Source organism: Callorhinus ursinus, unplaced genomic scaffold (assembly GCF_003265705.2).
Source record: "Callorhinus ursinus isolate GAN/ISIS: 27379988/994484 unplaced genomic scaffold, GSC_fseal_2.0 scaffold7, whole genome shotgun sequence".
NCBI classification, from domain to species: domain Eukaryota; kingdom Metazoa; phylum Chordata; class Mammalia; order Carnivora; family Otariidae; genus Callorhinus; species Callorhinus ursinus.
This window is the reverse complement of record NW_027397069.1, coordinates 8,750,457-8,767,317: the sequence shown is the minus strand read 5'-3', so window position 1 is coordinate 8,767,317 and position 16,861 is coordinate 8,750,457. Positions and strand designations below refer to the sequence as shown.

Sequence of the window (16,861 nt, the reverse complement as noted above, 5' to 3'; positions counted from 1 at the left end):
AGAAAGAAAGAAAGAGAAAGAAAGAAAGAAAGAAAGAAAGAAAGAAAGAAAGAAAGAAAGAAAGAAAGAAAAAAGAAAAAGAGAAAGAAAGAAAGAAAAAGAAAGAAAGAAAGAAGAAAGAAAGAAAGAAAGAAAGAAAGAAAGAAAGAAAGAAAGAAAGAAAGAAAGAAAGAAAGAAAGAAAGAAAGAAAGAAAAAGAAAGAGAAACAAGAAAAACAGATTCTTAAATACAGAGAAAAAATGTGATTTGTCAGTGGGGGGTGGGGAATGGGCGAAACAGGGGATTAAGAGCACCCTTACCATGATGAGCACTGAGTATGTACAGAAGTGTTGAATCACTATATTGTACTCCTAAAACTAATATTAACACTGTATATTAATTATTTTTCAATTTAAAAATTAAAAACTAGAAGTTAAAAAAAACAAACAAACAAGGAAGGGGGCAGTTGTATGAGTCCCAAATCTAGTCACAAAGCGCTGGTGATGGCCCTAAGGTGCCCCCAGCCCTCTATTGATAACAAATGGCCCTAAATGCATTATCTAGAGATGGGAAAACCCAGAAGCACCCTCTAAGGAAGGTAAAAGCATTAGCACTGGGGGAGGGCTCTGGGCGTCACCCCACAGTCCAGGTGCAGCAGTGGAATGACCGGTAATGCCGGTTCGGGTGGTTTTCTGGGTGGCTCAGTCGTTAAGCGTCTACCTTCAGCTCAGGTCATGGTCCCAGGGTCCTGGGATCGAGCCCCACATTGGGCTCCCTGCTCGGCGGGAAGCCTGCTTCTCCCTCTCCCACTCTCCCTGCTTGTGTTCCCTCTCTCGCTGTGTCTCTCTCTGTCAAATAAAGAAATAAAATCTTTGAAAAATAAATAAAAAAGGAAGAAAAAGCAAATTAAACTACAGTTCCCACTATCACTTGGACCAGTCATGTACTCAATGTGCTTCAGACTTCCTCCTCTCCCCCCACCCCCATAGCTGTGCACTCGTTGGCAGTGGGGAAAGTTGGAAGTGTTGGTTACTGCCTCTCAGCATTTGTGATTTTTCCCTAGTTTCCCCATCTGGCCACTTCTCCAATCTTTCTTAGATCTTCCTACATGTTTCCTCCATCCCGTGGGAGCAGGAATTAAAGGAACATTCCTCAGAAAAGGGAAGATCAGATCATAAATATGCCCTTTTTAATCTGTCTTTAATAAGTACAGTGTTTTATGCTCTTGACCAAAAGAGTATTGCATATATAGACTATAAAAGATGAGTCGTACAATAAGTTGAACTAAATTACTAATAAACAGAAAGAGCTTATTTTAAATTCATACATAATATTGATGATCCGGGCAACTGTTCATTTTGATGGAAGTTCTGGTTATCATTTGCTTGTAGCGATTCCCTGAATTCAGTTTCCTCTAATTCCAAAGTCCTTATGTGGTTGTATTTTATTTGCTCTCTTATGTAGTTGCAACTAATAATACAAGGAGCCTCATGTGGTTCAATTAGTTTATTTAAATTCAAAAGAAGCTTAAAAGCCTAATCTGTCACTTGCCTTGGAATACAGCTATATCAACTGCAGAGTTAATGTTATAAATTAGGCCCTGATGTGAATAACCATTTTATTCCCCTACACTTTTACTTGCCCATATCCTTCCGGAAATGTGCTGCAGAAGGAAGAGAAGGTTCAGGCCAAATGTTCAACGCAGCCTTTTGCCACCTGACTTAAACCCATAAAAATGATAGACCAATATAAATCTGCTCCCCTGGTCAAATCAAGGCCTTTCTTCCCCACCCCCCCCACTCTGAAAAAAAAAACTGAGTTTCTGAAAGTCACCCAGCCAGTTCAGTCCCTTAGAAATGTCTGCTGGACAACTTGTATATCACGAGGGCCAAAACGGTTGTCTGTTTGATTGAATTTCTCACTTTCAAGCTGCGTACACTGTAGGTATTTAATAAATTCTCCTAGACTTAATCAATTTTGACTTAATTCGCCACTTCTGCTGGTGTGCCTCATGCCTCGTCTGTCACGTAACTTCTCAACTATTCTCAGAACATGCCGGGGCTGTTGCCAGCTAAGTCTCTGGTGTCACTCTTTACTGTAACTGTTGGTAGAAGTAGCCTTCCCCTTTCACTAGATTAGGGACATTCAAGAGGAAAGAGATGTGGAATTGACAATGTAGAGCAATGTTTTCCGAGCAACTTCTGCTGTCTCTCGAGCTGTGACAGCCAGCAGAAGGAGCCGAGATATGGGAATATGAACACACCCATTCGACAGATGAGGAAATTGAAGCACAGACTATTATAATGATTTGTAAAAGTTCGCATAACCATTTGGGGATGAAGCCACAACCAGAATTCCAGGATTTTCCCACTGGAATGCTTACTTGCTTTAACTTCTAGATGAGTCATGCCATGCCCATCAGCGCGGGCAGGTTTGAGCAGGAAAAATATCAAAGAGAACCAGATCTGAGGTTCTTCTGAAGAGAGAAATGGCCCGTGTTGGCACTGATTGTGAGAACAAGAGTTAACAGAGAGTTAAAGAGCTTCATAGCTCCTGGAAGCACGGGGTTAGAGAAACCGAACGAGGATTAGAGAGGTGATTTTTAATACCATTTCTTTTTCTCTACTATGCAGCGAAGGTGTTATTAGTAAGAGTGATGATGATGAGAATGGTTAAGAGTAATGATATCAAAACCTTACGGAGGCCCCGCTGTGTGCCAGAAACTGTTCAAACACTTCACGGGCATGAACTCTTCATCTTTACCAAAAGTCTAGAGGGAGGAACTCCTGCTGTCCCCGTCTTGGGGACAGCTGGAGGGCCACAGAGCCCCATGGCAAGAGCAGCAAAGCTGGATTCGGAGCCAGAGCGGTCTGGGGAAAGAGTCTATTCCCTTTACCACGAGTGCAAACCGCTTCTCCAAGAGAGGTTCCAAGACAAACCAGGTCTCAGGAATGTAACTCCAGGACGAGAATCTGTCGTCCCATTGGGAGCTCGTTAAGATGGTCTCGCGTGTATGGGATGCAGAGGAAGCTGAGAGCCTCTTCCATGGCCAGCTTTGGGGTCCGCAGACTCCTGGACTCAAAGGGCCCCTGCAGGCCACTCTCAGAGCACGTACATCTGCCACCAGTCACCAGAGTCGGCACTTGTCCTTGCAGAGCCTGGCCTGCTCACTCTGAAACACTGTCGTGTACTGAAAATGGGGAGTGTCCAAGACCCAACTGCAAGAGGCGATATTCAGTAGGTCGGACGGTGACCCCGAACCTCAACTGGGATTATTCTCCCCCAGAAGGACCTTCTGTAGAGCCTGCTGATCAATGACTCAGCCCACGCCAAGACCCAATTCGAATTACCCCCAAGTGATACATTCAGCAGGGGCTTAGGAACTGTTTGAATTGTACATCCTATAAAATCCGTAGCTTTTCCCATGGAAGACGAGTGGGATATATTCTGTCGGCAATTCCTGTGGGCAAAAACTCCTGTTGTGAATCACTTTAGCAATCTCCTGATTAATCTGTTTTCTTTTTGGTGTCCATGTTTTAATTGACTTTTTCAATTAGGAGCATACTAGAAAAAGATTCTAAAAATTACTTGTTTTAAAATAAGCGTTTAGAAAATCTCATTTTCCAATTATGTTCCCCCCCACACACACACACACACACTGACCTGATTCTGAAATCTTTTCTTAGCCACGGCTGCATTTATTCGATCCCGCGCCATGGAATGTAATGGCCGCGTAATTCTGATGACTCCGATCTGTCGTCCTGCCAAGTACAGATTCTAGTTTAGCATCTTTCCACATTCCGGTGAGAATCGACCTGGGTCCTCTGTATTTGAATCTTCCATGGTCGCTTACTTTAATAAACTTAATTTGGCTTACCATTTTTACTTCTAACCAATACTCCCTAATCTAAAATTCCTGGAATAGAGATTATTTTTGATGGTAGAATAAACTGCACAAATTCTATGTAGACGCTAACAGAATTCTGCTTTTGTTTTTAAATAAGTGGTCTCCAAACAACGCAAACTATAATAAAAGTAGAGAGAGTAGTAAATAAGAGTAGTACGAAATCGAATAGTCAGGGTACAATTTTGCATGTAGTTAGCATAAAACGATGCTCTGCTCCTGCTTAAAAACTCCGTGGCAATGAAGTTCAAACCCCTTACCCTGGCTCCAGTCTGCTCCTGTTTGCTGCCTCCTCACCCCTGCTCCGACGTGCACTCCCTCTGTACTCCAGCCTCGGGAAACTTCATGCCCGTCCCCGGATGTTACATTCACCTAGCACATTCTCCTCGCACATTCTGTTCCTCTCGTTCGCATTTTGTGTTCTCTTCCCTCGACACGCACACGCACATGCACACGCACCACTCACTCCCTTGCCATGTCCCTTCTTATCCTTTGGGGTCCCAGTTTAAATGTCACTTCTTCGGCGTCCTTCCCTGACCCACCAGTCTCAATTTTGAGCATCTCCCACCACCCTCTCTCAGCATTCTCCTCAGAACACATGTCACAATTTATAACTATACATTTATCTGTGTCGTCATTTGGGTAAATGGTGCCATGCCTGGCACACACACGTGGTAAGATCTCCTAGCCTGAAAGTACACCAAGGACAGTGGTGAGTGTGGTCCAGACCACTTGTGGTCTCCATACCCCCAGGGGTGAGCAAAGCACCTGAAGGCCTGAGGTCCCGCATTGGCCCCTTGGATGGGCCCATCTGCCTGCCTTCGCCTGGGCTCCTGTGTTTCATTTCCAGAAGACTCTCCACATGGACTCCGACATGGCACCCTCCCATCCCCATCCCACAGAAACCATGCGGTGCTCTTCTCTAGAGGCCAGACCCTACTTCTCTCACTTCCCCAGACACAGTGTTTAACCAAGAACTAAAAGGGAGGGAGAGTTGAAATAAAACAAAAAACAATCCTAGAGGCCACAGGAAGACTTTTCCAAGACATTTTTATCTTTATTTCTTGGACTAAAATCGGGAGACGCTACTTTTGACACTGCTGTTGTGTTTTACGATGATACACAGAGACGTTGTACATTTCTGCACACTGCCCTCTCCCTTTTGGTTATGACAACTTGCTGTGATAATCAGCAGTTTTTGTGTGATGATGCATATCCTGACAAATCTTACGCCTTCACAAAAACTTCCTTACAAATTATTTACTGTGTCAAATAGCTCGTTATATTTTGACAGTTGCTTTTCCTTTAGGATTTTAGAATCCTGGAGGATCCTTTACTAAAACTCTGCCTAGATTTTCCCAGTTCTTGAATTAGTATGCCTCAGACATCCATGGTGCAACATACTTCACAATATTAATACTAGATTGAACTATGGTGCCGGGCTGTTTATTTATTTTTCATTATTTTTTAAGATTTTATTTTTTTATTTGAGAGAGAGAGTGAGAGAGCAAGAGCACGAGCTGGGGGGCAGGGGCCGAGGGAGAGGATCAAGCAGACTCCCCGCTGAGCAGGGAGCCCGACACGGGGCTCGATCCCAGGACCCTGAGATCATGACCTGAGCCACTCAGGCGCCCCAGGTCTGTTTCTTTAAATATGCATACTTGCAGAAATACTCCAGAGACCTGAAAATAATTTTAAACATAAGATACTTGACTAAGCATAATTAAGTAGCTTCCATCATGTTTTAAAGTAAAACTCTGCCTACGGAAGAACCAAAAAGCCATAAAATGCAACTAAATCTGTGATCTGCACATCCTGTAAACAAAATATCATATACAAATATTTTCTCCTTCTTTGGTAATATTAACAACATTTACTCAGTGCTTACTATGTACCAGGCGTATGTACCTCTAAACTTTGTTCATGTATTAATTCACGGAATCCCACAATAGCCCTTAGAGAAAACACAATTCATGGTTTCTGTTGTACAGATAAAGAAAAAAAAAAAACAAAACCGATGCACAAGAAATTCAAGTAGTTTGCTCAAAGTTACACAGGTAGGAAAGAGCAGAACCAAGTTATATGCCCAGGAGTCTGCCTCCAGAGCCTGTGAGCTTAACCATTTCTCCATTCCCCTACAGAGGGATAGACCCAGGCAAATAATCTTTTTCCATTCCCTATTTCTCATATATATTTTACTATATTTTAAATTGTGTTATGCATCCCTCTTATTATATAATATATATGCACCCATATTATCTTATCAAGGATAGCACTAGATTTTTATCTTTCCTAGATTTTAATTATTGCTAATAAATAGCTTGGTGTAGTAATGTAATTGAGTCAGGTCGACATGAATTTAGAATCTAGCTCTACCACTTACCGATTATACGACCTTGGAAAAGTTCCTTAATATCTCTGAGCCCATTTGCTGGTTTGTAAGATGGTACCCTTATAGCTGTTGTAAGGGGAAAATGAGATTAGCCATGTATAGATTGTCTGGCACGTGGGTGATCAATAATATGCCTTATTCCAAGTGTGTAAGTAAGGACACTAGGAAATTGCATTAATTCTCATGAAAAAGAAGGTTCCATCAATAAATTACTAATTCAATGCTGTAAATCATGTTCTTTTGGCTGAAAATAGTTTATACAGTTCCTTAAGTGTCCCAATTGTATCAAAAGATAATAGCATTTACAAGAAAACCATATTTTTCTAGCCTCATCGAAATTTTTACATGTAGCTACAAAGGATTACATTAGAAGACTAGTGAATCAAAGGGATGGTTATATGAATGAGCAAAAATGAAGAACCAAACTGGTAGAAGTGTGGACATTTCACAGATTCCATCACCATTGTATGGAACTCTCCTTCCCCAGTCCCCTCATTAGGACCAGCTGTATGTTTGTGCACACAGGTCTATACGGTTATCTTGTACACCTGAGCCTTTCTGGGTGTCAGCCTCCAGGTGAAGTGATGGTTCCTAAAGAGGGGGTGGGTTGAGGTTGTCAGAGTGAAGTCTGGGGTGCATATTTTCTGTACGAGAAATGTCATTCTGTTTAATCCTCTCCCACCCCGGCTGATGGTCCATAGCTACGTCTTGTATCCCACGAACCACCTCCCATCATAGATGATAAGAGTATATTTGGGCACTTGGCCTACACACACCCCATCCAGAGACTGGTCACACACCTGTGTTGTAGGAGCTGACCCAATACGCATGCTTCTTGGAGATTTGATTTTGGCAAACTCAGCAATTGTCAAGGGAGAACATCACAAAACAAAGAGCAAAGGAAAGTTAGGATAAAAACTATCTCCCCAAAACTGCAGAGACAAGTAGATGGAGAGAGAAAGAGAGAGATTCCTAGGCCTTTGGGATTTAGATTATTTTTCACTGTGGTTCCAGTTTACCCGTGTCTTTATAACAGACCTTCCAGTGGTTGCCCCGGGATGGCTGTTTCACACTTAGGAAGCTGCAGGACACATTCAAACTATGAGCTTGAGACTAAGAAGACATACTGACCTATAACCATTGTTACAGAATTTTATTAACAGAAATGGGACCAGTTCCTTTTGATGTTCCCAGTACCTGCCTGTGTCCTCCCTGCGGAGGGTGACACGACCTCTAATGCTAACGGTAGAGCCTCAGGACAGCATCAGTTGATGAGCGCAGACCACAAGGACCAAGCCTGCCACTGACATCTGCCCTCCTCCACCGCGGCGGGGGAAGGTTCATGCTGGAGAGGGGCCTACACTGTCAAAAGTGCAGCTGAAATTAGCGGGAAACAGAGGGAGAACTCCAGATGTTTAGAATTAGGATGACTATAAACAAATTTGTCTCCCCAGATCCACTATGCTTGCCATTTAAAATTATTTTTATATCTGGTAAACAACCCCATATTCTCTTTTCTTGGTTGCAAATAGACTAATTCTTCAGGGAATGATAATACTAACACTGGTTAGCACAGTCTGCTCTTCTTTCTCCAGGAATTGCATAATTCACACATCGACATGATTCTCTCAATTGGTAATTTTGAAAACTTGGGAATTCGGTATGAGCACTCCATTTGCAACTATTCTTCGAGACTGGGTTTCTGCACACCTGTCACCTAATTAATTTTTTTTCACTGTGCCGACTTTAACGTCAAAATATTACTTTAGCCATAAACACTCTTCACTGTGTCATATCGTGACATTAAATTTGATACAACTGTCATGGGAGTGGGGCAGGGACATGGGATAACAGCTTTTGTGTACCAAACTAATTAGCTGCAGGTAATTATCTGAGTTTATGCCTGGAATTTTCACTAATGCATCTATTACTAAGAAATATCCACTCCTACAGGACCATTGCCTCTTCTTCAATGATTTGGACCAGGGGTATCTTTAGCCAATCTGGAACATGCATTTCAAGAAGTTCTTATTAGTGTCCCCCCTGCACAAATTCGGCACGTCATCATTCATATTTGGTCATCACCCCAGCATGCACAAACCAACACAGAGCAAGTTCAAAGAGCCCTTTTGATAAGTCCCCATAAAAAATGCTCCTCTGGTTGCCTTCCACACGGGCTAGAAGGGTCTGCCTTTACTCCTAGCACTCAGGTTTCTTTAGAGTCTGTTGTCAGAGTTGAAATCCATTAGAAAGAACAACCGCAAAAAAATCTCAGGAAGCTTCTCTGCTGAACAGGTTTGAGCAAGGTTGATAATCATCTAATGCCTGATTCAAGTCTGTTGTACGTTCCAGCATGAGGGCGCACTTGCACGCACGCACTTGCACGCACGCACGCACGGGATCCTTACCTTTGTATACACGGAGCAACTGTGAAATGGTTGACAGTAGATGACAGCTACTCCTAACAGTCCTAAAACCAAACATTCGTTTTACAGGGCCGTTGTTCAAGAGAGAACTGCAAGTATCTTCATCCTCCAACACATTTAAAAACTCAGCTAGAAATTAATGGGAGGAACAATTTGATCCAGCAAAAAACTGCTGCCGCGATGCTTGCCCAGCAGATGCAATTTATGTTTCCAGGAACCCCACTTCATCCAGTGGTGAGTACATCGCATCTAATAATGGGCTTGATGATTAAAGTGTTGGTACAGGCAGTGCCACACTGACCTAAAATGGCCTCCCCCCTACTTTGTCTCTGGCTACAATTAAAGCGAATAGCTTTGAAGCTAAATGGGTGCTGAAAATAGGGTTTTTGAAATTATTTAAATAGAAAAAATGTGTGTGGACGCAGGAGGCGCAGTAAGCGGTATCTGGGAAATCTGTGTCCCTCCAACTCTTGCTCACCGGTAAACTCCGCATTGGAACCATCTTAGAATGGAAAGAGTTCAACGTTTTCATGTAGAGTGTGAAGTGATGATCCATGTAAAGAGGAGGCGTCGATGCCTATCATATTGTTAGCAACCTAGCAGATAAGACAGTTTCGTTCATTGGCATCGTTTTATAGGGTGAGCGGAGTGGGAGACCAGAGAAGTTAAGTGATTTACCCAATGTCATGCAGCCAATAAGCAAGTGGGGCTGACACTGGAGCTCAAGACATCTTGAGCGGGGTGCTCTCCGCAGTCAGCTCCCCCGGGAGCCCCACAGCATCCCCAGAGAAGGCTGTCTGAGCCACCCACGCCCACCCTCTCTCTGAGGCCCGCCAAAGGTGTGGCGGCTGTGACCAGGGCCACAAGATTAAATGCTCAAGGGAGTTCAGTCTTTGAATACGTATTGTGTCATATTTTCTCCCTGATTTCAGTGTTTGAAAGTACTTCCTTAAAGGTCTGGGAAGTGTTTTAGGAACAAGGCCTGGGGAAAAGGAATGCATTTGGCTTGAGGGGATTTCATTTACATTGGTGAATTATTTGTCAAAAACAAGCTAATTTTTTGAAAGGAACAAAGCCAGTAAAGTGAGCAAAATTTGCTTTTATAAAGAAGTACATATACAAAAGACTATTGTTTAAAAATTAGTCTTTATTGTGTGAAAAGTCTATGTTACTGAAAGCTGCTAAATTAAAAAGGATAGCTACCCCTGAGATGTACTTGTGATGAGATGGGGAGGGTGGGAACGGCCGGAAGAAGGAGAGAATCCGGGCAGATGGTTAGCAGTTCTGCTTGTCTCCAGGTTTCTGCTCGGGGATGGTGGCACAAAGTAGCCAGGACCCAGCTCTGCCTAGAGTTTAAAAAAAAAAGAAAAAAACAAGTACCAAGTGCAGGAGGCTCCGACGTAAATGAGATACAGTCTTTTGGGAGTAGAGAGAGTCATGAGACAGGCAAAGCAAGGTTCAGGCACAGGGAATTATGATTTTGAATGAGCCAGGAAATGCTGCTTGGAGGAGGTCCCAAATAAGTATATCCCAAAGGATGCGTAGGGGGGAGCCTAGATGTAAGGAGAGCATAGACAGAGATCTGAATATGTTTCACACCATATATAGGCATTTAAGTAGATCTGTTTAAAACCACACACATGTATAATTTATGGTTCTCGACTGATGTACGCGTATAAATTATTTTGTTAAAATACCTACAGCTGAAGTAATTTAGTTATTCGTATTAAATAATGTCTGTAGGAATAAATTTAGAACCACCAAGGTCAACATAGTAACACGGCATTATGTGTCTGTCTCACTCATTTTAATCATTCACTTATTTATTTAGAATCCATAAGGATCGACCCTTGTACTTAATAATGGCAGTGTTAATAAGAAAAGTCCATTCCCGTTGTTAAGTATTAGTTGAACTTCTTTTTGGAAGTTATATTTATGTAGTGTCTCAAATATTAATTAGAAGTTAATAACCACAGTTCATCTATGAAAAAGGAATTGTACCTTTAAATATTTCAATAGATGTTTTAAATTCCAAGAAATCCCAGAATAAGAAGTGTGATGGACTTAAAAATCACCAACTCTACAAACAAATAACTTCAGAGTCTCAGGAATGAATTAGTGACCTAGTACAGTATAGCGGGCCAAATAACAGCCCTGAAAGGTACAGGGAATGTGTCAGTGTCACCTTATAAGGAAACCAGGTCTTGGCAGCTATGGGAAGTTGGGCACCTTGAGATGGGACAGTGCTCCTGGATTAAATGCAGTCACAGGGAGCCTTATGAGAGAGACGTAGGGGGAGAGTGGGCACATATGGAAGAGGAGAAGGACAATGTGCCCGTAGAGGCAGAGACAGGCGGCGAGGCCAGAAACCAGAGAATGCCAACAGCCACCAGAAGACAGAAGAGAAGAGGAACAGATTCTTCCCTGGAGCCTCCGGAGGGAGCATGAAATGCCAATACCTTGATTTGGTCCCAGTGAAACGGATTTCAGGCTTCTGGCCTTCAGAAAAATGCAAGGATAAAATTGCCAAGTTTATGGCAGTTTGTCAGACTGGCCACAAGAAATAATAACACGTGGGAGTTGCTTAAGACAAACACACTGATAAACACAGAGTAGCAGGTACCACTCCATTTTTAGGTTTCCTGCTAGGCTACCCTTCTCTAAAGTACTACGGATATTTGTCCACTCCCTCCTAACTTCCATCCACCCTAAACCTGGTCCCTTGATTATCTCACCAGTGACCTCCGTATTGCTAAACCAGTGGTCTCTTTTGCCTTCACTGTGTTCGTTTGAGCTCTTAGCCATATTCAACCCACGTAATCAACCTCTCCTTTGCGGCATGCTCCTTTCCTCTCTAATCTGTCTTCCTCCCAGGGAAGAGGCTGGAGATGTTGCCCATTGTGTTCCTCTACTATACCCTGGACATCTCCTTCATGGTCTCATCCATTCCCATGGCTGTAAATCATCTGTAAGTGGAGAACTCCCCAGTATATGTTTCCAGTCCTCTCCTCGGAGCACCGAGTTTGCATATCTAACCTCCTACTGTACTCATCTTTAAATTGCTCACAGGAACCTGACATGTTCAAGCCCGAATGTTCCCATTTCAGTAAACGCAACCAGCAGTTTCAAAACCAAAATTAAGCAGATTCTCTCACATCCAGTTCATCAGCAAGTGCTATCGTATTTGCTTTCCAGTCTGTTTCCTTCTCTACCTCCCTAAACCCGCATCTGAGCCTCCATCAATCTTTTATTCAAATATTTCCTTTCTAATCTGTCAGTTTCCACTCTTGCTTTATTCCAGTATATTCTGCGTGCAGCAACCAGAGGAATATTTGTAACACATAAAGGCATCATATCACTCCCTTACTTAAAACCCCTCAGTGCTCTCCCATTTCATTAGAGACAAAACCTAAACATTAACCATGACTGTACTCTAGAATGTCGTCCGTGGTCTGGTCCCCACCAGCTCACCAACTCATCAGGGGCCACTATTTCTGTATTCACTGGAACCAAACTGAACTTTTAGTTCTGTGAACACACAAAACTCTTGCTTGCCCCATGGCCTTTGCTCTTGCTGGAAGTATCCTGCTGCTCTTCACATGTTAACTTCATCTTATCCAGAAGGACTCTATATCCATCCCCTGTGACCCACCACCAATCTCCATCACTACCAATGAGGCCTCCTCATTTCTGCTTATCCATAAAAATAAATTGTAATTTTGTTTGTTCTTTCCCATTAGGGTTTAAGTTCAATAAGTATGCACACAGTGGCCTGGTACAATGTCCGTACCAAAAAATACTTACTCAGTGAATGAAAACACAAAACACCATTCTTTCCTCTTATAATGCTTCTGTCTCAAATTCACCGTATTTTTAAAAGTCCCCTTCAGTTTTTCCTCCTGGCAGTTTTTTTCTCCCCAATTCCTAATAGGATATAACAGTAATTCTTTTTTTCCTTTCCTTCCTCACACACTGCACCCCCCATCCAACGCACAGCCTTTGTGTGTACACTCAAGATAAAGAAGTGGGTGGTTAGAACTAATAAACGGGTTTAGTAATATTGCAGGGTACAAAATCAATACACAGAAATCTGTCATGTTTCTATACACTAATAATGAACTGTCAGAAAAATTAAGAAAAAAAATCCCATTTACAACTTCATCAAAAAGAATAAAATACCTAGGAATAGATTGAACCAAGGAGGTAAAAGGCCTCATACACTGAAAATTATAAGATATTGATGACAAAAATTGAAGAAGACAGAACTAAGTGGAAAGATATTCCATGCTTATGGATTAGAAGGATTAATGTTGTCAAAATAGCCATACTACCCTAAGTGATTTACAGATTCACATAATCCCTATCAAAATTCCAATGGGTTTTTTCACAGAACTAGAACAAATAATCATAAAATTTGTATGGAATCAAAAAGACCCTGAATAGCCAAAGAAATCTTGGGAAAGAAGAACAAAGCTGGAGGCATCATGCTCTCTGATTTCAAACTATATTACAAAGCTGTAGTAATCAAAACTGTAGAATATTGGCATAAAAACAGACAGGTAGATCAATATAACAGAATAGAGAGCCCAGAAACAAACTCACTCATATATAGTCAATTGATTTACAATAAAGGAGCCAAGAATATATAATGGGAAAAGCCTCTTCAGTGAATAGTGCAAGGAAAACTGAGCAGCTACATGCAAAAGAAGAAAACTGGACCACTATCTTACGCCATGCACAAAAATTAACTCAAAATGGATTAAAGACTTGAGTGTAAGATCTGAAACCATTAAACTCCTTTCCTAAAAACAAAAACAAAAACATAGGTGTTGACATCGGTCTTCGTGATGACTTTCGGGGTTTGATAACAAAAGCAAAGTCAACAAAAGCAAAAATCAACAAGTGGGACTGCTTCAAACTAAAAAGTTTCTGCCCAGCAAAAGAAACCATCAGCAAAATGAAAAGGCAGTATATGGAATGGGAGAAAATACTTGCAAATCGTATATCTGATAAGGAGTTAACATCCAAAAATATAGTAAGAATTCATACAATAGAATAGCAAACAAACAAAATCCTCTGCCAAGATCCGAAGAGACATTTTTCCAAAGAAGACATACAGATGGCCAACAGGTACATGAAAAGCTGCTCAATGGTACTCATCGTCAGGGAAATGCAAATAAAGATCACTGTAAGATATCAACTCACATCGGGGCACCTGGGTAGCTCAGTCAGTTAAGCATCAGACTCTTGGTTTTTGGCTCAGGTCATGATGTCAGGGTCGTGACATGGAGCCCTGTGTTGGGCTCTGTGCTCGGTGGGGAGTCTGCTTGAAGATTCTCTCCCTCTACTCCTCCCCTGACTCGTGCATACGAACACACATGCTCTCTCTCTCTCAAATAAATAAGCCTTTAAAAAAAAAAAAGATATCCCCTTACATCTGTTAGAATGGTGTTATCAAAAAGATAAGAGGTAACAGGTATGGCCAGGAGGTGGAGAAAAGGAAATCCATTGCAAAGGGAATGTAAATTGGTGTAGTCACTGTGGAAAACAGCATAGAGGTTTCTCAAAAATTAAAAATAGAACTACCATATGATCCATCAATTCCACTTCTGGGTATTTATCCAAAGAAAATGAAAACACTAACTTGAAAAAATATCTGCACCCCTATGTTTGTTGCAGCATTATTTACAGTAGCCAAGATACGGAAACAACCCGAGTGTCTGTCAATGGATGAATGGATAAGGAAGTTGTGGTGTATATATACAATGAAATATCATTCAGCCATTTTGAAAAAGGAAATCTTGTCATCTGCAACAACGTGAATGGACCATGAGGGCATTATATTAAGTGAAATAAGTCAGATAGAAAAAAACAAGTACTATATGATCTCACTTATACATAGAATCAGGGAAAACAAACAAACAAACTCATAGAGACAGAAAAATTGGTGGTTGACAGAGGCAGGGCAAGGGGGCTGGCAAAATGAGTATGGGGGTCATAAGGTACAATCTTCCAGTTATTAAAAAAAAGTAATTCATGAGGAGGTAATATTCAGCATGGAGACTACAGTTAAGAATACTGTATTGCATAGTTGAAAGTTGCTAAGAGAGTAAATCGTAGATGTTCTCATCACAAGAAGGCAAATTCTGTACCTTCATATGGTGATGGATGGTAATGACTTACTGTGGCTATCATTTCACAATATGTACAAATATCGATCATTACATCCTACACCTGAAACTAATATAATGTTGCATGTCAGTTATACCTCAATTTAAAAAAGAAAAAGAAAGAAAAAGAAGTGGGGGTGGGTAGGCTTTAGTAGGATAGAGATTTAAGAGCCTATACAACCCAGTCCTCAGGGACAAGGTCTTGCATTGAGTATTCTGCCTTCCAGAGATGCTTCTGGAAGTAAAGAGAGGAGGCTTAAGGGATGCCATGTTTTAAGCCTTTCAGTTTGAATGCCGAATACCTACCCTTTGAAGTCAAAGCTTTCTAAATGTATGAACTCTCACGCTCCTGTTTTAAAAAGTCAACTGACTAAATTTTAGAGCCATAAAATACCTCAGGCCACTTAGTCATTACAGCTCAGCGCTGATCCTTCCTTGCCACTACAAAATATCAAAGAACCTGTGCTGAATGTGTGGGGGGTGGGTGGGGGGAGACAGAGAGGTCTTTGAACCTGGATCTACTGGTATAATGTGCTGAGAAGGAAGACTAGCATGTGAGAAGCTGAAGAGAGAAACACAAGAATGTGGAATGAAGTCCAGAGATGAGAAATAGCAAGGCCAGCATTTCAGAAGCCATTTTCATCCAGAAGACCCCACAGCTTTGTCCTCCGGCCTCTCTAGCTGCAGCTGGTTCTGAGAGATGATCAAGGACCCAGTGGATCCCATCTCAGACAGCCTGGCAGCAGGCCTTGTACAGAAACCACGGGGCCGAGGCTCCCAGGAGCGAGCTGGTGTGGCCCCGGGGACCAGAATCATTCGCAGGTGCTGCTCTTCTCTTTTCTTAGCTGCAGCTAAGAACTGAATTCAGACGCGAGGACATGGTGTCAGCCTGGACTCTACCTGTGGAGCTTAATTTCAGTCGGGATCTGGGACCCACTATGCCGGGGCAGTGGCTCTCCAGAGCGCTGTTTGGAGCAGCCTCGCCTCTCCCATCTGGAGGAGGCCTTGGCTGATGGTGGGACACAGCTCTTCACCAGCACTCTGGCCTTACACTCAAAGACATCAGCACAGCTGGGGGGTTTGCCCTCTTCTGTTTTAAGAAATTACCAACAAACCCTAGGGGGTGCGGAGAAATGGAAATAGCCCCAGACTGGGAAGTCAGGAGTCCCGGGTGCTTTGCCCTGACTCTGCCTCAGCAGCATTGACCTTGCATGATCCATTTGGTCCATACTCTAAATTGCTTTCACCTGTAAGTTTTCACAGCCACCCTTGTCCTTCACGGATATTGAGAAGGTTAAAGAAGACAAGGTGTGGGAGAGCGGTTTGAACACTGGGAACCCTTCAGAGGCATAAGGTATTACTGTCAACAGTAATAATAAGAGTGCCCATCTCTGAAGATGAGCGTAACTTAACTTTTTACTCATTACCTTCAATGAAAAACACTCTATTAGAGAGAAAATATCTCATTGAATCTATCTTCCTAAGACCTATACACTTTTAACTTTCAGCTACACACGGAAGAATGTATTTTCCCAGCCCACATTTCAAAAAAGAGAAGACATTTGCTATCATTTAATAATCATTAATAGAGTTTATACCTTTGTAATCACATTTCTATGCTGATTATATTCCTGTTCTAGACACAATGGGCCATTTGGGGGAAAAATTTTATTACTGCAGGTTTTACACTACCAATGAGAGCTGTTATTTACTGAGTTCTGACCATGGGAAGGGGGGAGAAATAATACCTGATTTGGCCCAACTCTTGAAGCTAAGCTTAAGGTTTTATGTCCCGTCTGCTGCTGAGAAAACTAAACCCTGGCGAGGTTAACTCACTGCCCAGGATAAAAGTTAACGGCAAAGCTCTGGATTTGAATTCAGATCGCTCTCGGTCTAAAACCTGTGCTTTTATTTGTAAATAATACCCTCCCCGAGCCCTGTTAGAGCTCTCATTAGTAAAACAAACTGCAACATCCATTTTAGATCATT

The 16,861-nt window shown here is 42.0% G+C and overlaps 1 protein-coding gene across 8 annotated transcripts in view; it reads left to right on the top strand.

The window, feature by feature from the left end:
- Positions 1 to 16,861, top strand: part of MBNL2 (muscleblind like splicing regulator 2) — a 155,802-nt gene that overhangs the window by 91,770 nt on the left and 47,171 nt on the right. For all 8 annotated transcript variants that reach the window (XM_073894380.1, XM_073894381.1, XM_073894384.1 and 5 more), the window contains one exon: positions 8,772 to 8,936. In XM_073894380.1, the coding sequence (XP_073750481.1) occupies positions 8,772 to 8,936 (165 nt within the window). The remainder of the gene's footprint in view (positions 1 to 8,771; positions 8,937 to 16,861) is intronic.